Source organism: Chionomys nivalis, chromosome 13 (assembly GCF_950005125.1).
Source record: "Chionomys nivalis chromosome 13, mChiNiv1.1, whole genome shotgun sequence".
NCBI lineage: Eukaryota > Metazoa > Chordata > Mammalia > Rodentia > Cricetidae > Chionomys > Chionomys nivalis.
In genome coordinates, this window is record NC_080098.1 from 10,095,771 (window position 1) to 10,112,661 (window position 16,891).

Here is a 16,891-nt window from a genome sequence, read left to right on the forward strand (position 1 = left end):
TAATTAACTCTTTTCCCTTATTACAGCTCTGTCTAGATTTTCTGGCTTCTCTCCAGTCACTCCCAGTCTTTGCCTTTCCAGGAGTACCCAGAATAGTGGTACTTTCACATCAGGTCCTCTGTGGGTACAATTCTATTGCTTTGGGTTTGACATGTGCCAGTTGTGAGTGACAGGCAGTGGAGTGGCTAGAATCCAGGTGAGCCACTGCTGCTGCAGAATGATTACAGGTGTATGTGTTTACCCGCAAAGATGCCAAGGCTCTGCTCCGGGCTCAGGTAGCAGTATAGGTGACAACAACGAGCAGCAGTAAGAGCAGACAGCTTGCAGGACCAGACTGACTCACCTTGGCTTTTGAAGAAGTTTGGCTTCTTCAGTTTTTTACTGCATGGAATAAATTAATTTTGCTTCATACTCACTTTCTTGTTTGCTTTACATAAAGAAGAGAGATGTTTCTACTCAAGAACATTTAATGTGTAGACAAAGAACGTGAGCAAAGAACATTAGGATAATAATCCTATTTGGAAGCTATAGTCTGAGAACACTAATTCTGAATTACCAGATGGGTTTTATTCGTTGTTTTAAAAGCGATTGTAACACACATATACATACAGACATGCAACATGTTGAAAAGTTGGTAATGAAAACTCGTATTTTAAATGAGGTACATAGTCTTGAAACTGTATTTGAATACAAGGTTTCTTGCTGAGACCTAGGCATAAAATATTGAGGCTATCATTAGAAATTTGAGCATATACCTTATCATACAACAAAAGTATATGCTCAACTATGTTCATAGCAGCATTGTTTGTAATAGCCAGAACCTGGAAACAACCTAGATGCCCTTCAATGGAAGAATGGATGAAGAAAGTATGGAATATATACTTATTAGAGTACTACTCAGCAGTAAAAAACAATGACTTCTTGAATTTTGCATGCAAATGGAAGGAAATAGAAAACACTTATCCTGAGTGAGTTAAGCCAGACCCAAAAAGAGGAACATGGGATGTACTCACTCATATTTGGTTTCTAGCCATAAATAAAGGACATTGAGCCTATAATTCGTGATCCTAGAGAAGCTAAATAAGAAGGTGAACCCAAAGAAAAACATATAGGCATCCTCCTGAATATTAAACTTCATCAGGCGAGGAAAGGAGACAGAGACAGAGACCCACATTGGAGCACTGGGCTGAAATCTCAAGGTCCAAATCAGGAGCAGAAGGAGAGAGAGCACGAGCAAGAAACTCAGGACTGAGAGGGGTACACCCACACACTGAGACAATGGGGATGTTCTTTCGAGAACTCACCAAGGCCAGCTGGCCTGGGTCTGAAAAAGCATGGGATAAAACTGAACTCACTGAACATAGTGGACAATGAGGACTACTGAGAACTCAAGAACAATGGCAATGGGTTTTTGATCCTACTGCACGTACTGGCTTTGTGGGAGCCTAGGCAGTTTGGATGCTCACCTTACTAGACCTGGATGGAAGTGGGTGGTCCTTGGACTTCCCACAGGGCAGGGAACCCCAATTGCTCTTCGGGCTGATGAGGGACGGGGACTTGATTGGGGGAGAGGGAGGGAAATGGGAGGTGGTGGTGGTGAGGAGGCAGAAATCTTTAATAAATAAATAAATTTAAAAAAAAGAAATGCAAAGAAATATGAAAACAGAAAAAAAATTTAAAATAGAACTTAAAATGAAAAGCCATGGTCACACCTAACAATGTCTGAAAGAAAGAATAATCAAGACAATTTTTATTTTTATTCAAAAAGTAATTATATACGTTCCAGATTCTGAGAATGTACTTTAGTTAATAAAAGGTGCTTTGCAGGTGGGGATTTGAGACAGAGTTTTGCTGGCTGTCCTAGAGCTAGTTCTTGTAGACCAGACTGGCTTAAAACTCACAAAGATCCACCTGCCTCTGCCTCCCAGGTGCTGGAATTAAAGGTGTGTGCTACCACCACCCAGCATAAAAGGCACCTTTTTGTCAATATGCATGCATTGCCCAAGTCTTGTACTTCATAAGAGAAGACATAACTGAGCATACAAATTTATGAGCAGGGCATTTCAAGATAGCATCCCTTAGTAAGTTTCTTCAAATGACCTGTGTGCAACAACTTAGCCATTCTACTGGGGACCTTTAGTGTTTTTCACAGACCAGTACCCAGAGGAGGCAGAGTGGCAGGAATGAGCAGAGATGGTATCTTCCAGCTTGTTTGACATTTTACTATTAAGGAGCAACTCTTTGAAGCTTAGTGGGCTTATTTTCATGGCTTCTGTGGGGGGGATTCACGACAGTTCACTGTGTGCAAGGTCATAGGGATGTGGTTTTAGGGTAGCTCCAGACAGACTGCGATATGGTAAGGAAGGGAAGAGGAGAGCAGGGAGGAGAGAGAAGGGACACCCTCATCAGCTCAGGAGTTCGCAAAAGCCTCCCTTTCTTTCGTTAGGTGCTTTGAAATCTGGGGTAGGGTGCACAAGAATGTAGGGTCTGCAGAGTCTGCAAGATAACCACACACAGTTTCTGAGGACTGGTCTGCATCTGAGTAGCCTGTGCCCTAGCACGGGGCCCTGATGGACTCCATACCAATACTTTCAACTAGTGAATGTACGAAGGAAATTTCTATTAGTTAAGAAGCCAGCAGACCTGGACGCCTTTACCAATTCATTACATGCCACTTAAAATGATAGGCATCTCTAGTGACTTGGTTTAGAGCACTGCTGCTCAGCCAGTGGTTCACAACAGGGCTTGCCTAAGACCATCAGAAAACACAGATGTTTACATTATGATTAACAACAGGAGCAAAATAAAAACGACTTTATGGTTGGAGATCATCACAACATGAGGAATTGTATTAAAGGGTCACAGGATCAGAAAGGTTAAGAACCACTGTCTTGGAGACAAGCAAGGTTAGTAAGTAATAAGCTATGAAACAGAAAAATAGAGACTTATGTCCTTTAAAATCGGCTTTTACAATGTCCTAGGCAGCCAGTTTTAGAGTTCTGTACTGCCGCTGTCCTCTGCTCTCCGTAAGCCCACCACTTTTCTAGAGGGCATCTGGTTACTCCCCCAGTGTGTGGCAAGCAAAGGGTGACAAGAGGCTTGGGTAACTTTCTGTTCATCCCTAACAACTTCCTTAGGTTTTGGAGGTTGTTCTACTTCCTGTCCACATGTACCACTGACAGGGAAAGAGACTTTCCTTAGAAGCAGAGAACAGATCTTTCTCTCTGGTGATCAATGGGGTCTTCAAGAAACACTACCATGAGCACTACACTATCTGATAGAGTTCTGGATCAAATTCGAAGCCATGGGAAGTGTTGCAGAAGCAGGCTGGGTACAGTATCACACCTGGCATCCACAAAGTAACTTCTCCCTCTCCCTAGTCAATATGCAGTAGCCACAGCTCTGTGCCCAAAGGATGCTGCCAATGGTATGTGATTTTGCTTAAGGCAGGTGCTTGGGTGTTTAAAATACCTTGTGTGACAATCTCTTGGCCATGACTTGGCACCTTGATGTGGTTTCGATATGACAGAGGATATTTCCCAAAGGCTTATGTGGTATAATATTGGTCACTTCAGAGACCATGTTTTAAGTGTAGAACTTTAAAGATAAGGTGGGGATCTAGTGTGTGAGCACTCAGTTTATTTGGATCACTGTTTCTGGGTTGATAAATTAATTCAATTATCTTGGAACACCTAAGTTAGTTATTCCATCCTCTTCCTCTTACTTGTCCTCCTCTTCAACCAGGTCTTGCTTAGATTCAGCAATTTTCTACCCAAGCCTTCTGGGTGGGGTCAATGATCCTGACCTCTATGCTCAGCTCATGACATCCTTCTTGAAAACAGACACGCCTGGTGTGTAGAAACCACCCTGGCTTCTTGTTTTGAAATAAAACACGTTATTCTTGTTTTTTTCCAATTATTGCTTTACTAACTTTTCTCTTTTTTCAATTATTGTTTTACTAGCTTGTAGGGGAAGCCCAGCCAATCACTTTGCTTGAAGGGCGGGGTCCCCTGAGGTTATTATTTACTTATAAATATTGCAGGTGTGCTCCCCGCCTTCCCTTCTGTTTCCTGCTCTTCCTTGGAACCTTGGTTTTGTAAGTTATTTCCTTCTTCCTCTTAATAAAGCTGATATTAAAGTTAGCCTGATTAATCCTATTTGCTGGTCGATTACGCCGCATCACTAGCTTTTCTTTTTTAATTGTTTTTATTGAGCTATATATTTTTCTTTTTTCTCCTCCCTTCCTCACCCCTCCACTTCTACCCTCTCCCATGGTCCCCATGCTCCCAATGTACTCAGGAGATCTTGTCTTTTTCTACTTCCCATGTAGATTAGATCCATGTATTCCTCTTTTAGGGTCTTCTTTGTTGTCTAGGTTCTCTGGGATTGTGAATTGTAGGTTTTCTTCTGTATGTCTAAAAGTCACTTATGAGTGAGTACATATGATATTTGTCTTTCTGTGTCTGGGTTACCTCACTCAATAGGATGTTTTCTAGATCAATCCATTTGCCCGAAAATTTCAAGATGTCATTGTGGTTTTTTTTTTTTTCTCCTGTGTAGTACTCTATTGTGTAAATGTACCACATTTTTCTTATCCATTCTGTCAAGGGACATTCAGGTTGTTTTCAGGTTCTGGCTATGGCAAACAATGCTCCTATGAACATAGTTGAGCACATGTCCTTGTGGTATGATTGAGCATCCTTTGGTTTTATACCCAAAAGTGGTATTGTTGGGTCTTGAGGTAGGTTGTTTCCTCATTTTCTGAGAAATAGCTGTACTAAAATCCAAAGTGGCTGTACCAGTTTGCACTCCCACCAGCAATGGAGGATGGTTCCCTTTACCCCACATCCTCTCCAGTATAAGCTCTCATCAGTGTTTTTGATCTTGGCCCTTCTTACAGGTGTAAGATGGAATCTCAGAATTGTTTTGATTTGCATTTCTCTGATGGCTAAAGATGTTGCTCATTTCCTTAAGTGTCTTTCAGCCATTTTAGATTCCTCTGTTGAGAGTTCTCTATTTATGTTTGTACTCCATTTTTATTGGATTATTTGTTCTTTTGATGACCAGTTTCTTGAGTTCATTGTTTATTTTGGAGATCAGCCCCCTGTCTGATGTGGGGTTGGGCAGTGGTAGCACATAGCTTTAATCCCAGCACTCAGGGGGGCAGAGGCAGGTGGATCTCTGTGAGTTCGAGGTCAGCCTGGTTAACAAGAAACATGATATTCTTAATGGCCAGAGATACCATTATGCTATTTGGATGTTCAGGCTTCAAAACTGTGAGACAAACTCTTTTTGAAGTTGTCTAACTTCAGTGCTTTGTTACATATACAGACTATGCAGACCTTAAATATGAAGACTAAACACAGGTAGACTTGCAAGAAATCTGTGGGGAGTCACAGACACTTGCGCAGCCTCCAGAAATGAAGGTTCGTTTTTTTTGTTTTATTGTTTTTTTTTTTTGTATGAATGAGGAAAGAGCAACAGCACCCTGTTCAATGATCTTTTAAGGAAGATGGGTGTACATTTACCAGTAAAGTGATTTCAGACATGTGTTTTTCAACGTGTGTCAAGCCCTGTTTAAAGTTCTCTGCCACCAGTGATGGTTGGTTACAAGTTACACAGAGTCAAGCTTCATCATATTTGAGCACTGTCCCTGTAGATATCACAAATTTCCTTTTCTTTTCCTTTAATAATTTAAGATACATAGCTACAATTTATTATTCAAAGAATACATAAAGAAATAGAAATAAATACTATCACTTAGTTCTTAAATTTTTACTGGGAGACAAACTAAAACATATAAAGAAATAAACCATCCCACAACTGTAAATATTTGGTGCTAATAAGCACAGAGTAGAAACTGCTCTGGGTTTTACTGAGAGCAGATGCTGAATAATGCATGAAGGGACAAATCCCAGGTACGGTCAGGGGAGGCTTTTCCACAGCTTGCTCAAATCTTTATTTTAAACAGCATAAAAAGGCCCTTTCACTATTTCCTATAAGCAAAAAGCTAATTATTTTCAGAAACACTTATTATAGGGGATAAAATTTCCTTTAGCATTGTTCTAAAATCTGTATCCCCTGTGAAGTAAAAGCATCCCTTGCTTTGCTTCCTGAACACATACCTGACCTTTCTAAGCCTAGAGATAGCACCTTTCCAATTTCCTGTTTGACTGCTTGTTTGTTTTAAAAGTCTTAGCCTCTTATTCAAGATAGCCTCACACTCACTCTGCATGCTGACCTCAAACCCATAATCCTCCTACCTCAGCCTCCTGAGAGTTCAGATTATCCACGTTTCATAAGCAAATAAAGAAAACTCGCCCCGCAGAACTGCTGTTAGACCCACCCTGCATCATTCTTGAGCTAAGACAAGTATGCCCATGGTCAACTCAAGGATTCTCTTTTTAATATAAAGATATTTTACTTTTTAGCTACTTCAGATCTTCTGAACTAGCTAAAACTGGCTCTCCTCCCCCTTACTCTTTTTTTCTGAATTTCAAAAGAATAAAGAATAAATTAGACGGCACGGATGGGCTGCTAAGAATGGTCAGTAAAGCACTTAAGCAAATGATAAAGGTAGCTAAAGTCTCGTCTGGGGCAAATTGTCAAAGTGGTAGAGTCTGTGAGTAGGATGGATGAGGACTCATGTTCAATTCCCAACTCTACAAATAAACAGATGGATAAACGATTGGCGAGCAGATAGATGGCTGTCTGCTTTGTATTACTGTAGATGTGGGTAATTCCAGACAACGTATGTGGCACAGTCCTCCTTTCAGGAGAGCATGTACTTCTACTTCACTTCTACCCTGTCCTGTGGGCAGAGTTAATACTCTCATGGATCTTACAATTCTATTCTGAATTGTTATGGCGTCTTTGGCTGTGTGATGCTTATCCATGGACAAATTCAACCAGAGAAAAGAGAGATTAGATAAACATGCATGAGACTTCAAGTACCCATGACATAGCCGACTGACATGGGAAAGGGAGAGCTGGGAAGAGCATGCTGATTGATCTACTTTTCTTTCCTAAAATAAATAAGTCTTTATGACTTTTTAATGTTAGAGGCTAAATTCAGATTTAATTTAGTTCTCCTGAAATCTAGTGTCATTTCTAACTTTACCCTATGTGTACAAAAGAATCCTGAGAGCTGACCCAGAATAAAGGTTGTATTTCTAGAGCAAAGCCAGTGAGGTTTGATTTCTTTCCCATAGTTTTTTCCAGGTATTTGGTGCTCTAGAGAGTCTATAGACATTAGTCACCAAAAGAGCAGGCTACAGAGAAAGAAATGAGAGAAAAGGTTGAGATACAGAAGTTGACCCTTTTTGTTTACCCTGCATTCCAAAGTCTACAACGCCATTTATATAATCACACTCACAAGTTCCTAGAATTTTCGGCTGAGAGAAGCAAGATTTTCTTTTTCTTGTGCTAAAAAAAATGAGAATCTAGATATGGAAATGAAGCTTCCATAAGAATGGGTCTATGATATCAGGATGTGCTGTTCTCTAGGACAGACTATTTTGAACTTTGAGATCCTGGACAGGAGCCTGCTGGGACCTGGCTTTCTGCCTTACCCTCTGAGTCCTTGCCTATATTGCTCCAAGGATCTACTCCCTTACCTGACATATTCAAACTGAATGCCATCCTTACAATCTCACAGGTGAGATAACAATTTATAGATGATGAAACTAATTATTAGAAGTCAAAATTATTTGTCTTTTGTTGTAGAATAGCTGTTTAATTATGTAAAGATGTGTTGTTGTTTTACTTTGCTTGACTAAGGCTCCTGATCGGTCTTACAAAAAGCTAAATGACCAATAGTGAGGAAAGAGGTATAGGCGGTGCTTCTGGGCAGAGAGGGTATGTAGGAGGAGGAATTTAGACTGAGGAGGGAGAAAGAAAAGGAGATAGCAGGAAGATGCCAGGGGCCAGACAGACAGACATGGAGGAAGCAGGAAAGTAGGGCATACAGAATAAAAGAAAGGTAAAAATCCCTGAGGCAAAATGTAGATGAAAGGAAACAGGTTAGATTAAGTTAAAAGTGCTAGTGAGAAAAGCTTAAGCTAAGGACAAACATTCATAATTAACAAGTCTTCATGTCTTTATTTGGAAAGCTAGTTGATGGTCCAAAGAAAATTTCAACTAGAGGTTTTGATTGTGTAAGTAGATAATGAAAGAACTAAAATTAAAATCTAGAATTATCAAAATTTCTGTCACTCTTCTCCATTGTATCCTTATAAAAGAAGTCCTTTTTAACTCAAATCCAGTGAAAGCATCTGCTGAAGCTCCATTCACTAAAGCCACCCATCCTTCAACAAATTCAGTACATCAAATATAGCAGACCCAAGACCACCATCTAACAAATACAGTGCATCAAATACAGCACACCCAACACCACCATCTAACAAATACAGTACATCAAATACAGTGACCCCTCACCAAGTACAGTATATCAAATCCATTGCCCACCATAAACAGTCCATCACTGAAGATGGGAGCTGTGCTGGTTAATTTGTGTCAAGTTCACACAAACGAGAGACATTGGAAGAGAAGGAACCTCATTGAGAAACTGAATCCATAAGATTGTCCTATGGGCATGCTTGTAGGGACATTGTCTTGACTGATGATTAAAGTGGGAGAACCCAGCACCCTGTAGACAGCACCAAGTGTAGGGAGGTGGGCTTAGGTTGTATAAAATAAATAGCTGGGTGTGGTCAAGAGAAGCAAGCCTGTTAGCATCATTCCTCTGTGGTTTCTGTCTCCGCTCCTCCTTGAATTCCTTTCTTGCCTCATCTTCTCTACTGGATAAACAGTAATGAGGAGGAAGGGTGAGCAAGTGACCCCCACTCCCACTGAGTTGTTCTTGGTCATGGTGTTTTGTCACAGCGGGAGCACAGAACTAGAATGGCCAGCCATACTCTTCAAGTGCTCACACTTTCTAGGAATGCTAATGGCTCAGTTTATGAATGAACAATACTGTATTTTGCTAAATTTAGGCAATAAAGAGAAAAGCGAATACATGAGTAAGACCATGATATTCATACAGGATTAGAATTAGAATAATTTTACTAATTAACTTGGAAAAGTTTCCCCCAGTTTTAAGCAAAGTAATTCTTCTTCCCTGTAGTGATTTCTAGAGACACACAATGGAAACAGCTTCCATTCCAGTCTTCAAAATAAGCAAAAGATGATTAAGAAACCAGTTTCCAAAATTCTAATTATTTCAAAAGCCTCCAGGATTGCTGCTGTACCAGAATCACTTAATATCCTCTTTAAATCAGCCACCATTAGTTGCTTTTAAAGTATTTTAAAGGGAACTTCTTATTGTTACTATAAAGAAAAAAAACCCAGCTAATATTTTCTATAAACTATTAGCAGTTATGGAAACAAATATAGTAGAAAAGGATGCCGACTCTTAAGGACGTGGCCCCACAACGGACAGTTCCAAGACTGCAGGGTGCTCTGCTCTGTTCCAGACAAAGACCAGCAGTGCTATGACAGGTGCTAGGAAAAAACAGGATGCTCCAAAATCATCCTTCTGCTGGGAAGAATCAGGAGGACTGAAAGAGAACCTAATCTTTTCATTTTATGATTTGGTGCTATTTAATGATGCCCTCAAATTGTATCAAATATCTTTCTGCAGGCCAGTGTTATATGTTCCAAGTACTTGGGTCACCCTGAATTACTGTATGGTGAGTCAGGAAATATAATGAAATATGAGCAGAAGTTTAGAGAACTGCAATTAAATTTTTTATTCATTCATTCGTTAGTTCGTTTGTTTGTTCGTTCATCTACTAATGAGTTAAGCACTTCTAACATGTAGGTCACAGAACTTCCTGGGATTCAATGGCTAGACTTTCACTCACTTCAAGAAGAACATAAATTACAATGAAGGCTACCACTAAATTAAAAAAAATAATCAAGCAGCGAAACGATTATAACAGACAGGAAGTGCTAGTCTAGTAGCAAGTGAGGTCTTGGTCAAGTCACAAGTAGGCAATTCTTTCGTGATTCTAGAAGGCTTACAGCCCATTGTAGATTGCCAATGATGTCTTGTATCTTTTGGTGAGCATTAGTTGGCAGATAGCAATTATATGTGGAATGGAAACCTGGAGGGCATTACAGTAGGACACATATGCTGACATGGTAAAGGGAGATCCAGAGAGACCATGCCAATTAATTGTCTTTTCCTTTTCTTTTGTAAGATAAATAAGCCTATGATTTCTTAGCATTTGAAGGTGAATTTACATTTATATTTGTTCTCCTGAAGCCCAGTACCATAAAGTTTCTAACTCCACTATATGTGAAAGGAATCCTGAGTGCTGTGGATGATCTAGGTGATTCTCAGTGATTAAATACCAGAAAGGAAGGAAGGGAGAGAAAGATGGAAGGATACAGGAAGGGAGGAAGGAAGGGAGAAAGAGAGAGAGTTGGAAGGAAACAGGAAGAGGGGAAGAAAGGGAGAAAAAGAGGGGGAGACAAGAAGAGAAAAAAGGGGAATGAAACAGAGGGAAAGAGAAAGAGAGGAAGGAAAGGAGAAAACAATGGGGAGACAGGAAGAGATGAAGGAAGGGAGAGAAAATGGAAGAAAGCAAGAAGAGAGGCAGGTAAGAGGAAGGGTTAGCTTGTGTGGGAGATAAATGTATTTTCAAAAAGATTGCAATGAATGAGACCAAAGAAACATAACATCTATCATTGAAAGCAAGCCTTGCTTGAGCCTCCTTGACTGAGAAATTCTTATTCCTAGGTGGTTACAAGGCAGGATGCTCTACAGTCACCAGAACTGCCGCATGTTCATCAGTACCAGGGACTTCAGCATCTTCCTGCCGGCATTTTCCCTCATTTTCCCTTTGGCACAACTTCACCGAGGCTTTCTTTAAAATTGCAGATAAGATGGAATGGAAAACCTAGGATTTCCAGACATCCCTAGAACTATGGACAGTGATGTAGGTGGGTCTTCCTTCTATGCGTTGCTTTCATTGGTTAATTAATAAAGAAACTGCTTGCCCTGATAGGTCAGAACATAGGTGGGTGGAGTAGACAGAACAGAATGCTGGGAAGAAGGGGAGTGAGGTAGATGCCATAGCTCTCCTCTCCGAGATGGATGTAAAGCCATCACCTTGTGGTGCTACACAGATTACTAAATATGGGTTAAAGCAAGATGTGAGAATTAGCCAATAAAAGGCTGAAACTAATGGGCCAGGCAGTGTTTAAATGAATACAATTTGTGTGTTGTTATTTTGGGTGTAAAGCTAGCTGTGCGGGAGCCAGGTGGGAACACAGCCCACCATTCCTTCTACAGGACAGGAAGTTTATTTTACTGTCCTAGTTTCCTATTTAGGTGGCCTTGACCTAAATGTAAGGGAACAGTATCATTTAATTTTCAAGGTTGATAAACCCTGAAGGAATGGTAAAATAACTTTTAAATATTTTTTTATTTTTTTAAATAATAAAATATATCATTTCCTTCCCTTAAACTCCTCTGAAATCCCCTTGCTCTCTCTCAAATTCATGGCCTCCTTTTCTTTAATTATTGTTACATATATATGATATATATGTATGTATTATATGTAAAATATATTCCAAACTATATAAACACAACCCACTTAGTCTATATAATGTTACTTACATATGTGCAATTTTGACTTGAACAAGGATGATATCAATAGACATACTAACATGGAAGGGGAAATCTTAGAGGGCCCCAATCCCAGACAAATAACTCCAGGCAACTAAGAAATTATTAGAACAGGAGAATTAGTCTTCCCCAGGGAGAGCCTCCCAGTTTGTTATCCAAAACCACTAAAAGAATAGCTTTATCATGGAATGTCAGCAGGGTTACCTGGGGCATGGAAATTGGGAAGGGAAGACAGCATTCTTGTAAAATGGGCATATTGCTGACTTCTGTATAGCAGTTAGTACCCATTACTTCGACTTTATTTTCTTTCCATCCTGTTTTAGTGAGTCAATACTGTTAACTTCCCAACAGTGATGCGGGTTTTGTTTGTTTGTTTGTTTGTTTGTTTGTTTTTTTCAGAGTAACTTCATTCTCTAAGAGAAACATAGTTTCTTATAGCACCTTGTTTGAAGAGTTTGGTTCTTTAAAGATTGCCCAAGGAATGTAATACAATTCTAGAGGGTGTTTTAGTTAGGTTCCTTTTGCTGTGATAAACCCATGACCAAAACAGCTTGTGAAGGAAAGGGTTTGTTTCATCTGACACATCCAGCAAACAGTCCATCACTGAGGGGACGCAGGGCAGGAACTCAAGCAGGTCAAAAAGCTGGAGAAAGGAACTGAAACAGAGGCCAGAGAGGAGTACTGCTTACTGGCTTGTTCCCCGTGGCTTGCTCAGCTTGCTTTCTTATACAACTCAGCACCGCCTGCTCAGGAGTGGCAGCACCCACAGTGGGCTGGGCCCTCCCACATGATCATTAGTCCATATAAAGCCCACACAGATTTGCTTCTGGGCTAGTCTAATGGAGGCGGTTCTTTAGTGGAGGCTCCCCTTTCCAGGTTATTCTAGCTGTTGTCAAGAGGATATGTAAAATATACATGTGTAAATCATCTTGCTTTTTTCCATTGGTGAATAATGGACCAGTTAACAATTAGTTGCCAAACCAAATAAACGGATCCCTCTGTGGGAACGAAGGTTGATGAAGTATAACATACCTGTGAAGCTTGAGAGTCACAGTTCCATAAACAGTGGCAAAGCCGAGAAGACGGACCCACCTTAGGAGAATACAGCGGAATGTGCTTGGCTCAAAGTACAGAATAACAACCTGTGGGACAAAACAGAGAGAGACCTTCAGCGTCAATCGCTGCCCTACCACAGTACTGTAACTGGGTGCTTAATGCGCATTAATTTTGACATAAGCATACACTCACTGAAAGATGCTCTGTCAGTTCATTACTGAGACGGAAGAACTACAGGATTCAATTTCAGTGAATTCTAAATTCTTGAAATCTAATTTCAAGGAGTTCTGATCACCTGTTTCAAGTCTGTAGCATGCAAATATCTGTCTCTTTCTTTTCAACACAACCTTGCAGAAGGCTTCCCTCTGTCTTCCTCTACTACAGACTTTCCTGTTCTCCTGTGCCCTTCCCCTGTGTGAGGCAGCTCCGACAAGGTTGTCCATACTGAGCCTCCCAACAATCTACCCACCACTCCAGCCCTCCTACAAACCAGAACACGGACCAATGATTTCACTAATTCCCTGTATCTCACTTCAGAGTTTCAATAAACAGAAATGCAATATTCCAGATGTCCTCCTATGAGTTGTTGAAGTAAAAAAAGAAGCAGGAGAGAGACATGTATGCCAAGGATTACACTAATGTAACACAGGGGCTACAACCGGCATCTGAGCAGCTTTAGCGGGGCCGCAAGACAAGTGACCAACTCTATGGGACAGACAAAGAACTTGTACAGGACACTCCACTGCCTCTCGTACACTGCTATGTAAATTTCAGCACGTACTCATGGAAAACTCAGTCTGACCTTGCTAGGGAGCCTTGGGTAGTACTAGAGGATGAATGGTGCTGCAAGGGAAGACTTGCAATTACCTGGATCAACAAGTATGAAATGATTCTGCTGATGTCAGGGCTATCAAACAGAAACTCTAGTATTAGCCAAAAGCCTGAGTGTTTCCTTTGGCTTTTTAAACTAGAAGCATGACTACTGCGGGCAGCTAACTGAGAAGCAGAAGGAATATTTTAGGGAACTGGGAAAGAACAAGACAAAAGTCTCCAGGACACACTTTTCAAAGATAAAAGTAGGCCCATACCCAAGACATTACCACACTGTGTGTTCTGGAATCAAGTGACAACTTTCGATTCTATTCTTCCACTTATACAAAATGTATCAATAATTTTCCTATGCACCGTGTGTGTGTGTGTGTGTGTGTACAGAGAGAGTATGAATATACATATAAAGGCTTGCCTTTAAGTTTTATAAGAAAAAGATTCAAACTCAGAAAACATACAGAAATACAAAACCATTTAAAATTTTGTAAATTTGTACAACAAATTTTATCTCGCTAATTTTAGGAATATTTTCTTTGCACATGAAAACAGAAGTATTTATCAGTTTTGCAAAGCAGGTGTCATTGCTTAGTATGGACTTGATGCTGAAGAGGAAGAGAGAACTTGGGGACTCAGAACTCTTTGTATATGACTAAAGGTTTGGGGAACACCTTGTTTCTTCTCACAGCAAAAAGAAATGGCAAGTTAGAGACTAGAGAACCAAGAGTAGTGAAGTGAAAACACATAAATCTCAACAATTAGCAGAGAAATGGATTCTGAAATTATTCTGGCAGTGTGGATTCCTGGGGGCACACAGATCTTAGTTATGAGAAAGCTTCCCCTGCACAGTAAGTTCATCAGGGAAAGGACTAGGCAGAGGGGAAGAGCTAAGTAGCAGTGGGTGCAAAGGGCATCCAGTAAAATTGGCTGCTGTTTATTCTTGGTTATTAAAGTCACATTCTTTCCAAAAATGATTTTCTGCCCTTCCAATCTTTCTTCCTTTTCAGTTTCTATCTTCACTTTTGGCTATAGAGCTTTTCCACGTCTTTTATATCTTAATCTCTAAACCAAAAGTAGAATTATAAAAGGGCATGGGTCTCTGTATGTACTTTACAAATAGAAAAATCTTGCAATATTTTCTTAACAGTCTATTTAGAGTTTTTTTTAAAGAAAAGTAATTTAAAAAATAGACTATCTGAAAACCCCTAGGACTCACCAAACATTGTTATTTTAATTGATATTTTCAATGTTTATTTACTCAGGAAGAAATTTGGAATTTTTAAATGCAAATTAGATTTTCACAAAAGTTATATATGTGCACAGAACAGATGTAAAATGTATGACAAAAATGACATATCCATATGAAATATTGCATAGGAGTCATTGGCATGGTTTACACACCTGGGCTCATTTCATCCTCACAGCACTTTTGACCTATGAACTTTTATAGAGGAGAAGTGAAGAGCAGAGGACTGAAACAATGCATCCAGGATCTCATAGTCGGAGGTGTGGCAACAGGGTCTGAATGCAGACATTCTATTCGGAATTCATGCTTATTAGAGCTATGCCTACTCGCCTCTCTAAATGCTCTCTTAGTGGGAAGGGACTGACGTCATTAACCTATGATCTAAAGCATAAGGAGGATTTGGAGGAAGGGAAAATTATTTCAGAGAAATTGGACTTATTTCAGCCGAGAGGATGGGCATCTGAGCAAGGGCCTAAGGAGGAGCAGGTGTGAGTGTGCAGGGCAAAGCACAGCTGGACGGGGCGAGTCAGAAGGTGCTGTAGAAAGGTCTAGAGTGCATGGCTACAGCAAGGAAGAGTAAAAAGAAGCATGGATGACAGATCTCTGAAGCAGGGGTAGGGTGGGGTCAGAACCCTGGAATAACAGGGTGAGGAATTTTGAATTATTCCCTGAGCAGCCCATTAAGAGTCTTTCTGCTGAGATCTGAATATTTGCTAAGGACTCATCTAGCAACAGTCTGTCACAGAATTGGTTGGACTGCAGAACAGGAAGAGACTGCAGGCAAGAAGATTGGTTGGAAGGGAGGAGGAGCTGGAGTGCTTCATCCTGTAGCCATATTTCCTCTTTCTCTTTGTTTTATCCCTTGGTTTTATTGGCAGGCCCCAAACAGCTGTAGGAATGTTTCTGCTCATGTCACCATCCCGCTTTGGACTTCAGTGACTCTCAGATTCTTAGGAGGAAATTAGAATTCTTTCAAACGGTTGCAAGGTTCAGCACCACAGAATTCCACTCATCTCTGCTCTCATTATCTTGTCCCCACTCAAGCCTGCAGACCCTAGCATTTTATGCCCTCTTTCGATGGATGCTCCTTGCCCAGTCCTGTGTCTCACCTGTACCTGGATTATTTCTGCCCATCCCTTTTGGCTTTGCCCAGAATACTCCTTCCTCTATGAGGAAGAAGAATTTCTGTAGGATGCCTCAAGGTCTCTACATGTTCAGCACCTCTCTCCTCTAGCAGGGGCAGGCTCTGTCGTATCTGCTTCTGTGGCACCAAGACTGAATCCTGGCATGCCAGAAAGGCCTTGGTCGGAGTAGGTTGCGTGAAATGAAGCAAACAACATTATCGGGGGAAAAGTAGCACTTAATGTAATCAGTGTTGAGAGACCAAGAATTCAGACATTTGCTAGAACAAAGGAAAAAATATCTGACTCAAGGAAACATCTAACTATTCCTTGAGGCAAAGGAAAATAAATATTAAAGACATATGAAGAGTTTAAGCCTGGGGGGCTGGTAGAAGGAGGACTGTGTTTGAAATAGAGCAGATAGAAGGAAATGATGTATAAGGATAGAGCAAATTATGAGACTTCCTATCACATCCTTGGTGACAGCGCAGGCTTGGCATCCGTGACAGTCCCACTCCTCCCACATAATGTCAGACTTCCATCTTATTTGCACACTATTTACTCCTGTTGAATGCTAAGCTTCTTTCCTTCACTCAATAGCTCTATTTTGAAGTAATTATTTCTGTAACTCAGTTGTTTAGCATATCTTTCTTGCTGGAATAATATATGCAAGATCATTTAGCTACTAAGTACATAATCCATTCTTCTGATGACTACAAGGGGTAAGGAAGTGACTTTTGCCATGGTATTGATGACTGCAGACTCACAGTTGAGAAAGAGGGACATGGAAGGCCTCTGTGACAACCTCTACCCCCCCCCCCATAACAACCTTGACAGAAAACCATTAAAGAGAACTCTTAAAACCTGTGATTAAAAATGCTGAATTGTAGCACCCACATTGATGGATTCAGGCAGAGGTGCGAGTGGGAAGGACTCAGTTTTCTTTAAGGGGCTGAACACTAGGAGTTTGAGCATGCTTCAGTGAGTCATGGTCAACACAAATTGATC

General features: G+C 40.5%; 1 protein-coding gene across 1 annotated transcript in view; it reads right to left on the reverse strand.

The window, feature by feature from the left end:
- The window catches only part of Gpr158 (G protein-coupled receptor 158), a 372,055-nt gene that overhangs the window by 49,388 nt on the left and 305,776 nt on the right, over window positions 1-16,891 (reverse strand). Inside the window, exon 6 of the mRNA XM_057787800.1 lies at window positions 12,668-12,777. Within this exon, the coding sequence (XP_057643783.1) occupies window positions 12,668-12,777 (110 nt within the window). The remainder of the gene's footprint in view (window positions 1-12,667; window positions 12,778-16,891) is intronic.